This window comes from Mycetomoellerius zeteki, unplaced genomic scaffold (genome assembly GCF_001594055.1).
Source record: "Mycetomoellerius zeteki isolate Tzet28-1 unplaced genomic scaffold, Tzet1.0 scaffold31, whole genome shotgun sequence".
Taxonomy (NCBI): Eukaryota; Metazoa; Arthropoda; class Insecta; order Hymenoptera; family Formicidae; genus Mycetomoellerius; species Mycetomoellerius zeteki.
In genome coordinates this window covers 1658831-1670365 of record NW_017257294.1, presented here as the reverse complement: position 1 = coordinate 1670365, position 11535 = coordinate 1658831, and the positions used below count along the sequence as shown (strand labels likewise).

Below are 11535 nucleotides of genomic sequence, written 5' to 3'. Positions count from 1 at the left end.
CGAAGGTGTTTCCTCGTCGCGTTATAGCCCGGGAGTGTATTAAACACGCAACGCATCGCGCGCTCCAGATCGTATCTTCGATCCGGTCGCGATATCGATATTATTACCGTCACTACGGCCGCATATTTCGCTCGTTGCGGGAAGATACGCTTCCACGATAGCGCGATGTCATTATCGTGGGATCTTCGGGACCGCTGTCGCATTGTAATCCGTAATAAAGCTATCCCATGCTCTTTATACCACATCGTACGCGGTACCTCCCGGTATCGCACGCGTTCGCGCTTTCTCAGGCCTGCGGGAAAGAGAAAGAGAGAGAGGATCCGTCCGTCTGTCTTCCCCACTCTGCATCTTTTTTCCCTCTTTGTTTTCCTAGACACATCCTACTCCCTAGGTCCAGAGGCCGGCTCCAACCGGTACTCGCCATAGAAGCCCGCCATCGCCGCATATTGGCAAAGTCAGTCCCGCCAATTTTAGATGCTTTGCCTCCTTTTTTTCCTATTGCTTCTCCTCAACCGCGCGGCCGCCGCCTCCTACTTCTTCTTCTTCTTCTTCTTCTTCTTCTTCTTCTTCTTCTTTCTCTCTACCCCGTCCTACCATATTCCATCCTTCTCGTCGGCCACCGCATAGAACTGCCATTTTATTTTCGCGAGAGTGCGCGCGCTATTTTTAGTCGTTCTAGAAAACCCGCCTCTCCTTTTTCCGGGTCTTGGCAACGGCCGAGAGTCGATCGCGACGCCCGAACGCGATGCAATTTATTCTTACGCTTAACGCGGCCGCGAAAAATATATCGGGGCGAACACTCGTCATTGCCAAGATGGCGATCAGGCGCCGCTAGTCACTTACGGATTTTTGACGATCGCGATCCGCGCGGGACATTTCTCGATTGATAAAATGCCAAGATCCGTTGCCAAACGATTGTTTTCCTAAAATTCTAAAATACTAAAATAATGTCTGATTTATTGCCCGTATGCCATATTTTTCTGTAACCATTGCTACATATTTACGCTGGACGCGTTCATCATCTTGACTCTATTTCACACGTTATCGTATTATATTCATTATCGGTTCACATATAAGTATCGATGATTTTTTTCTCCGATCTTAAACTATAGTTCTTTTCAGATAATATTAGTTGTGTCTCCCGAGGAAGTCGTCATTGACCTTTTTGGGTCTTAATCTCTACTCGAAAAGTAGCGTACAAGAGTAGATCGTTTACTATGTGCAATAATAGCACAGTGATCTCAACTAATAAACTTTGTTAAAATTATTATTCCACGGTGTCTGGACAGGGATATAAAATTTGCCATGCCGTACAGCGAGTCGGAAATAGTCGCCAGTCATCGCTTGAAATACGATTTAATCATATGCGAGCGCGACGGTTAGATAAAAACCATCCGTTAGGATCGGTCGTTGTTTGTAACAATATATTTCGACAGTTGCAGCAAAATATTTTCATTGCCGACTAATTCGCCGCGGCACGCTGGTTCTGCGTCGCGTGTAAACTCGATTATTTACGCTTCGGCGATGTACAATTTTAAGTTCATGCAACAATAAACACATAAGGGAACGTGGAATATTTTTATCTATTAAATCCCTGCGTTAGGTATACCTGAGCCCGAACATTCAAGCGAGACGGAAAAATGCTACAGCAATTCTATAATTTGAAGATATTGACATAGAATTAGAATTTCAATCACGACAGTCGAACATATTACATTGAATAAATGCTATTAACTTAATAGCTGCGTTTCATTACATTAATGTACCTAACGTGTCATTTTTACGATCACATCCCTTTTAATTATTAATCAATATTAAATATTGAAGAGTCTACCGACGAAGAAAGGGGAATGAAAAATTCGCTTTCAACAAGAAAACAATGCTTAATCGAGCGCGTTCGACCGCAGGCGATTTAACGGAACGCGGAAATAACCGGATAAGGCATACGAGCGCAGCGAGATAATGTTCAGTCCCATCAGAATTGTGAGTATTGATCGCGTTTCCTAGTAAATATATAGTTTCATCTAGCGCGTCCTAGTGCGTCCTAGTCGATAAATATGGCCGATGTGTGTCCGGCGAATATCCCGCGGTTGTCCGCCGAAAGTGTGCCTTTCCTTTCTTCTTCGCGCGCCGAATGTGAACGCGAATAACGAGGGGTTCGAGAGAGCGAGCGCGGGGGTCGTCGACCTCCGCGGAAAATCGATCAACTGGAGATCGGAAAGGACGAGGGCCAGCGCGTATAAAGTCCGCCGTCGGTGCATGGCGAATGCATCGATGCGACGCGTCGCGTTACGAACAAAGCTTGCGCTCTGCCCACGCGCAACGTCGATAGATTCGCGCGACATGTTTGTTTCTTATGAAAGAAACGAATTTGCCGGAATTTTCGAAATTTCTGGAAAGAAAAGTCAACCGTCTAAAACATCTCCAATCAATTCGTAAGCCCGAAAGTAATGCGAGAACTCCTCCCCGATAATATGGCACTTAATGGGTGCTTTCTATTTGGTGACACAAATCAAGTGTCGATCTATCTTTATTACTAATTAAATGTCAAGAGAGATAGAGAGAATGATGTTTGTGTCGATTTTTGTACTAAATGGAAAGCACCCATTCTCGCTGCGGGCGGGTGGACTTTCGTTCAGAGCATGCGCTCGTAAAGGATCATGCGACAATAAAATACGAGAGGTCGACTCGTTAACGGACTAGTCGCGAGAGGAATATATTTAAACAATTAAAAGTGCGTTTAATTGAACGCTCGCGCTCCCGTGCGTGGCCGTAATCACGCGAGGAAGCCTCCGAAGCGTCATGATGAGCTCGTCCGACGATATAATGACGGGTTCGGACACCCGCTTTGCCATCCTGGCACGATCATCCCGAAGCCCTCGCGCTCCTCGCGCGAAAAATCGTCGAGTGCTCTTCAAACGAGCACTCGTCGCGCCGTTGGCGAGTCAACGCGATCTCCGTGAAAATTACGACACGGAGACCGAGATTGAAATATACGCAACGGCAAGTCTGACGAAAAGAATTTTCTTTTTCCGCGCGGGGGTTCGCGATTGCACGCACGCATACAGGTCCGAAACGACGCTGCCTCTCGTGTCCGCGTATTTTCGTGTACGATTTTCCCCTCGATACAACAAGAGCCGCGCGAGAAAGAGAGAAGTCCCTTCTCACCCTCCCCCGCCCCTCATGGACGCCTCCCCCAAATCACTAGAACTCGCGCGTATTCCCGCGAAACAGCGGAGGGAAACGGACCGGCATTTAATGTAAATCGCCACGCACGGCTTATACGCGGGCGGAAAGAGCGCGAGAGATCGAAAGCCGAAGTATGAACGGAGCAGAGAGAGAGAGAGAGAGAGAGAGAGAGAGAGAGAGAGAGAGAGAGAGAGAGAGCAAACGAGAAAGCGAAGAGAGGAAAGAGCGATGGAGCTACAACTCGGTTAGGCAGAGAACGAGGTAGAGATCGGGGATGAGGAAGGAGGGGGGAAGAGAGCGGCAGAAGAGGGTAGAGGAGGCGGCGGAGAACGCGGCGGGTGGAAACATACATATGTATAGGTAAATGTGTACCTACGCCCGCATCTCTCTCGCGCGCTCTCCCTCTTCCGACCGGACCTCTTTCACTCGCTGTGTACCCCCCTCTGTGCCCCCCCTCCCGCGTTCCGCACCGGTCCTTCGTTCCTCTCGTTCCCACTCGCGATGCTCACTCTCGTCGCTCTCACGATCCCACGATCTCTCTTCCAACCGTTCTCACCCACCCTCGCGCTATCCTGTTCTCTCCCACGGCGTGCCTCCGCTCATCGCTCGCGTTTTTTCCCCCCTATCTCCTTTTTTTTCCTCAACACGCCCCCGAGCTGTCGAGTGATTTTTATAATCTGCTACTTGTTGCGCCACACACCACCGGCCGTCGCCACCGCTGTTGCCGCGCTGTGTCCGGCGCGGCCCACCCGGAAAAACCGGAAAATAGAGGAAAACAAAAGCGGCCGGCGCGGCGCGCCGCGCATCCCGCGGGGTGGTGCTCTCGAACGGTAGTGGCGGTACGGGGTTGCGGGGGCGGCGGTTGAGAGTAGCCCTGGGGAGCGACGGGGCAACGGCGGGGGGGGCCGATGAAAAAAGAAAAAGGCATCGCGGGACCCCGACGCAACGGATCATCCCGCGCGCACGGCAGCTGAAAATTATTTTTTGGCAACCTCCGCGCCGATGCCCGCCGGGAATTCGCATCGGATATGCGAATATCGAATGCGCGTTCCTTTTGCCGGCGGACGATATCGATTGATATTTTTCCTGCGAACGCCGCGGCGGATCCCGGCGAGCACGGAATTCGCCCCGCGTTCGTTTTAATTAATTTATCACCGTAATTATTTTCTGCGTTACAAACGGCGCGCATACTGATGAAACTAAATAAATAAAAAAACGGTACTCCGATTGTATAAGAAAATCGATTTATTTCCGATGTACAAATGCATAACAATGTATCCATTTGCTACAGCAATGTGTCTTCCAAATTTTTATTATCTTTTTTTTGTTGCTACAGTAAAAAAATATACTAAATTTTAATAAATGTTTGTTTGAATAGTTTTAAAAATATTTTCTAAATATAAATATGTATTTATTTGCGTGATGCAAGAACTATTAATTTTGATTTAACTATTTTTTTTACTAAGAAAATATTCATTTACTGCAAGAAAATGTTTACTTAGTAGTATGATTTAAAAAATGTATTAAAAAAATGTAAGATTTAATAAATTTTTTCAGTGTAATCACGATAAAAAGAGTAATAAAAATATCCTCCTACTTTACATTGTTTTCAGAGTCAGTTCCTTGAACAACAATCTCAAAAAATGCACGATAATATAACACGACTCACCATAAGACTGGTTTTCGTTTGAAGTATCGAACGGATTAACAGCAAATTTCGCACGATGTAGTGAGACAGTTTCATTTCCCCTGCCCTCTCGAGATCAGCAACGCGAGTGCAACATACACGATCGATCGCAGAAGAGGAGGACGGGGAGGATGAGAAGGTGGAGGAGGAGAAGGGAGCGTAGCAACTCGCACCATATAACCGAGTTGTACTGGTCATTCTCCGAAATGCACCTAACATTTTCGCGCGCCGCTTTTTCTATTGATTAACATAGGGCAATGTTGCAGGCAGAACAATACTGGCGTCAAACAACAGAGCGCAATTAAAAGCGGTTATCGAAAATGTTATCGGACCTCGCGAATTGTATTTTGTGGCGAACAAAAGTATTGGATTTTTTATAACGCGATCAAACGTTCGCAAACGATTACAATGCAATAGGGAGTGAAGGGGGAGTACAAGAGGGAGAGGTTAATAATAAAGCTCGCCAGTTTGCAACCACTGTTTCGACCCCCCTCCCCTCAATCCGATCGATCCCGATCTGATAAATCATTCAGTCGGTCGGAAAAAACAACGGTTTCGGCATCACCATCATTTCCGTTGCTACCAACGCTTTTCTCCGTCGATGACAAAGAGTTTCTCTCTCTTTCTCCCGGCGTCGACATAACATAGAATCAAAGCGAAGGTCCGTGGCGCGCTGCCGCTCCACACCGCGCAAAATGGCTCCCTCCTTTTCAGGAATTATCGCGATGTAGGAAGTCTCGCGAGAGCGCAACAGAAGGACGAGAGGAGGACAGAGAGAAGAAGAAAGAGGGAAGAAGAGGAAGGGAGAAGGGAGAGGCAAGCCGAGTGCGGAGGCGGGCAACGGCAACGACGACGACGGCGGCTGCTGTTGGCCGAAAGTTTAAAATAGAATATCTCGCGAGTAACTTTCATCGGTCGTCAAAAAATCGCGCAGTGTCGTATCTAGCGGGGGGCTATACACCCGGCTGCTGCTTTCCTTCTCGTTCTTCTCCTCCTCCTTCTCCTTCTCCTCCTGTTCCTCTTCCACCCACAGCGACGTGGACAGAGGAAAGACGGCGGAAAGAGAAACGTGGAGAGCAGCCCTCTCCATACCGTCGCTTTATGCTATGGGATAGGTTATGCTCAGACATGTAACACACGGTAACGCGCTTATACAGACTCGTGGTGCAGTATTTACTATTATTTGTATAAAATTATCCAAATAATTATTTAGATGAGAAAATAACTTCATCTTATCTTTATCTAGATTATTTGAATATGTATATTATCTTTATTTTTATCTTCAATAAAAGAAGTGTTACATTTCTCAAATTATTTTAATATGTTTAATATGTACCCTCTAATATAGGATTTTAAAAATATCTCCTTTTTTTATAAATCAGATATTTACGTTTTAATGTTGTTAGATCAAAACTGGCTGCTGTCCACGATTTGTAATTCTGAGCATTGACTTAATGTGTGTCTCTCAACGATATCATCTATTACTATCTTTTACTTATTATATTTTTAAAAATAAAGTATTTTTAATATTGAAATATTTTTATGTCCAAAATCTAAATCCAAAGAATTAGATTCTTACTTTTTATCCCCACATATCGAACAGATTTTCTTCTTCAATTATGATATACACACATATCTTGCTATCATTGATACTAGTAAAGCTTCTGGACTACATACATATGTATGTATGTACAATACGAAAATTGTTTGTTAGATGGAATATTTGAAAATTTTTGTTTTAAGAAATAAAGATTTATATTATAAATGAAAATATGAATATATATATATATCGCTTCTATGTTCTAAATTGTTTTATTTAAAAGCACTATTATCTTAAAATTGTCTAGATGAAGCTTTGATATAGATAAATTTAAAATGAAATCACCTTTAGCTTATCTAAAATGTTTACGTGTAATTTACCTTATCTTTATCTACATAATTTTTAGTTATCTAAGCGCTATACTGCACGCGTGTAACACATACATACTCGCGAGTACGTATGCGCAGTGGCGCATCAGAGGCGCGGGCGGGCGTACGGAAAGCGAGAGAATTCAACGACGGTAATTCTTTCGCGAATATATCGGGATACTTTAGCGCTTTTCCAGATCACTAACAGGCCTCGTGGAATTACTAATACGACTGGCCTCCGCAGGGAGTTTTGCATATTTCATCTGTAATCGCTAATGACACGAAATTGGACCTCCTCGAGGCGGGAAATCTTCTTGCTTGTACAAACGAAATCCATTGACCCGATTCACGGTTTTTGCGCGCCGTTGATTCTCCCGCGGGCGACTTTATGAGGGAAACAATAATCATTTCAATGAGAAAATAAATAGAAATGACTGGAATTTTTTTATTACATCCTAATGTATTCATCTCACTTAAAATAACAAATATCTATTTATGGAAACTAGTTAAAAAATTAAAACAAGTTTCCAGTAGTCATCGTAAGAAGTTACCAGAAAATGTTCATCGTTTTCATACGATTTTTTTGCTTTTCGGGATAAAAACGACATTGCTCCAGCCGATTCAAAGGTACGGATGATGCCCCGGTCTCCACGCCAGTGAATGACGTAGCGTAGGTACCCCTGTCCGCCGATCTGCTCTCGTCCGCGTTCTCGCTAGCTCGCGTTAGCTTGCCTAGAGATCGCGCGAGTAAAGTACACACGCTCGCGTCTGTCGGTGGCGCATGCGCCCATACCATCGCGGGCCGCGACTCGACTCGACTCGACTCGGCTCGGCTCCGCCGACTCCGGCTCCGGCTGCTTCTCGGCTCTCCGCGGCTCTCGCCCTCCCCGCCAAGGTGCATGCATGCATTCTATGCGGCGTGCACCGCATTAGATGCATTTCTAAGTCGCGCCGCAATAAATCGCAGAAATATCGAAGTCGAGGCACCGCGAGTACGGTTCGCGCGCGTCCCCGAAAAAGCTCGCAAACTGGTGTGTCAAACCGATACCGTCGCGCGCGCGCGATACCGATCGCCGAAAGGGAGAGACAACCCGGAGAGGGAGCTTGGAGAAATAAGGAGGGAGAGAATAAAAAAAAAAGAGAGCAAAGCGTGACAAAGGGAGAGAGGGCGGAGGTGGAGCAGAAGAGATCGCGCGGTGATAAAGATCGAAAGATATATAGACGATTTCAGTGACGCGCTCCCGCGCAACAGGAGGAGCTTCTCTCTCTCGAACGCGTCGCGGTCGAAAGCTCGCACGACCGAGAAAGCTCGCAAGAAAGGGCCCGCTGCCGAAAGGAAGAACCATCAACCAGTCGACCCGCATCCGGATATTCTTCTATCGTAGTCTGTCTCTTGGCAGTGGCAGTGTGTGTATGTGTGTGTGTGCTACGCGAATTATCATAAAACGCGGTCGTCACGCGTGCACGCTCGTACGCACGTATACGCACGTGCGAGTCGCCGAAGTCGTTCGAGACACCCGGTAAGTCCCTCCTCTCCTTGCAAGGATCCTGGTGGGGATACGATTTAAGAATTCAGTGAGAAAATCGAATTTTCGAAAAGTTTTCGACAACCAGTGTTTTCAGAGAGACTGATTTCCTCCCATGGAAAAATCTACTATCCTCGTGAGAGATATTGAAAAAGAAACATAAATCATCGATCGTCGAAACGCGCCGAATTCGGATCACAGAAATATATGCTTTAGTACGCCGTGTGTAACGGGTGTACAGAGAGCTGACACGAACGAGAACGAGACCGCACGGGACGACTCGCATGCGCCGAGTCCTCCGATAATCCGCATCCGGTTGGCGTTACGAATCGCCGACGCGCCGCAATTGCGCCGTCGCGCTTATCCAATTCTTCCAAGACGAGAATGATGCGCGAATAAAGAATCGACGATCTGGCCGCGTCCAGGGCAAAAGCGGCGAATGATCTAATTGAATCTCTTTACGGATCGATAGAGAGAAAGAAACGATACCGCGAAAGGATAGATCTATGCGGAGAGATCGATCGGCCTGATGCGAGGGTGAATAGCACGAAGAGGCGGAAAAAAATTGTTCGAGAGCCTCGGGAAACTCGCACAGTCGCTATCACGCTCGGTATCATCGACAGCACTACTGTTGCATGTATTTATCGGCACTCGCGGAAAGCCGATTTGCGCTCAATCTCGCGCAAGTAGGTCTGATTTTTATTCCTGCACTATAAATCTCTTTTTCGTTTTCGCCAAATATCAAATATATATCTCTTTCTCACTTTAAGTTCCAAAAGTATACATCAATTCAATCACAGAAGATAGATCTAGGGTCGTTTTCGACACGACGTCGAGCGGCAAGCCGCGACGGATCGGCAGATCGGCGTTCTCACAGCAATATGATACATTAAAGGAGGGCACACAAAATCGGACGACGAAGAATCGGATCCGCGTCGCATCGCGTCGATCGCGATTCACACGCGAATCCGCCGGAGAAGAACGCACGCGCGCGAGCCGAGACTCGATCGATCGTGAAAGTAATCGCGATGCGCGAGATCGACGTACGGTGAGTTACGAAAATCGAAACCAAGCGGAAAAGTGGGCAACGCGGGAAAAGAGGAAGCGTAAGATACGATATCGGATGAACTGGAAAAACAGACTGCGCCGAGTGGAAGAGGATGCCGATGACGACGGGAACGGTGAAGAGAACGACGACGACGACGACGAGGATGACAATTACAATTGCGAGGGAGTCTTGAACGCTGGACTTGCGGAATTTCGACTACTGCGAAGGTAGGAAAGGCCAACACGCACGCCTAAATCGAATGACTATACGGCGCTTTATATACATCTGCTATCGCTATTGCGACACCGAAGGGGACGCTCGCGAGAAGTGATGCGGAAACACGAGGCGATCTTTTTATGCACTGAGAGAAAAATGTACTTACTAAATTTTAATAAATATTTGATCGAATGCCAATTGAATATACTAAAGTATTTATTTGATACAAAAACCATTAATTTGTGATTTAACTATTATTTTTTATTTAGCAAATATGTATTTTCCGTAAATAAATGTTATTATATATTAGTACTTTTTATATTGTTACATTATATTATTCGAACAATTATTTATTCAAATTTAATACATTTTTCTCTGAGTGTAATATCCTCAATTCGAATGAATTAAATGAAAAAAGTAATGATAAAAGTTTAATCCAAATTTAACTGAGAGGTGTAAATTTAATTAACAAGATGTAAAAATTAAACTCGATTATCAAATCAACAATGAAATAATTATTACAATTAATTACAATTATTGCAGTTATTTAAATGTATATGATATATATTAGTTAGGAGAGTTATGGGATAGAGAGGAAAATATATTCTGTATACGTTTCATGCTGGAATAGTATTCCGGTCGATATGCGCGTCATTCTATCGCAAATCGAATCTACGATTCGCAAAAAAAGACTTCAAATCGCTGGCGTCTCGCTTCATTGAATTCTCTCATGCTCGACCTTAACAAACATTAATATTCCTTGCTTGCAGAAACTCTGCTGAGTACGCTTTAGACGCAAAACTACTAACAAAACCGAAAGACGGTGGCGAGCAGGAAAGTGAGATCGGAGAGATTTTCCCGCCGAAAATCTCACGTCACCTACAACCTCCGTTTTTTTCATTTCTCTCCGAAAATTCGCTTTGAATCCTACTGCTGTCGCTATCGGGCTATCTTGCTGTTGCTGCTGCTGTTCTGCCATCCCAGCTTCCTCGACGAACATGCCGAGAGTGTCGACGTAGCTACCTCGAAAACCGACGAGGTATCGAGGATCGACCGTAGACAATCCGTGGCAGGGTTGTGCGGAACGATCGATCGAATAGGTGCCAGAGGGAGAACGGGGACGGGGGATAAAGGTGGTGGTGTACGGGGAAATAGCAAGAGGGTTGGTGTGAGGTTTTGGGATGCGGAGGAGGAGGAGGAAGAGGGCGGGGTGGTGATGGTGGTGGTGATTAGTTGCAGTGTTTTGGAAAACAATGCGCAGAATTTCGACGGCGATAAATAATAAAGGACAAATAAAGTGTATCGGGAAACGGTGAAGTGAACGTGTGTATCAATAAATAATCTGACGGCATATGTATTGTGCGTTGTGTGCCGAGAATAAAAGCGAGATGAGTTTGAAAAAAAAAAATATCCCGTGTTCCGGAAATATTATTTTGCGCGCGCACGCTTCTTCTTTGTCAATCCGGGCTTTTCACGGGGAAAAATTGTGACGTAGCGAGAAAGTTCCAGTATCAGTTTCAGTGAATAACGAATTATTGGCTTGACTCAATAAATTGTTCCGTTCGTCGATCCCGCTCTTTCACATATTATAATATAAGTATTTCTTCTACGTATAAGTAATTATAATTACACTTCACATTGTACTCAGAATATTAAAATCATTGTACCGAAAATCCCTTGTGGAAAAATGGCTAACAGAAATGCGCTTATATACGCACTGCCCGTTTTCCCACACAGAATCCCGGAGAAAAACTCTTGCGCTTCCTTTCCCGCTGAAAAGTATAAATAAACGAGTTCGTCCTACAATAGTCTCGACGTGAATCAGCGGCATGAGAACGATGATGTTACAATTACAATAGCGTGTTTCCAGGAGATACATTCACCGACCCTTCCATCGCCCCTTTGATTCGATCTTTAAACACAGCCCTTAAACAGGTTCAACCCATCTCGAGATACACGTC

General features: G+C 45.2%; 1 protein-coding gene across 1 annotated transcript; it reads left to right on the top strand.

The window, feature by feature from the left end:
* Positions 1-9433: 9433 nt before the first annotated feature.
* On the top strand, positions 9434-10856 carry LOC108724577 (uncharacterized). The gene is made up of 3 exons (XM_018451011.1): positions 9434-9585; positions 10345-10412; positions 10675-10856. Exons 1-3 carry the CDS (start codon positions 9434-9436, stop codon positions 10854-10856), a joined length of 402 nt encoding a protein of 133 aa, XP_018306513.1.
* The last annotated feature ends 679 nt before the right edge of the window (positions 10857-11535 follow it).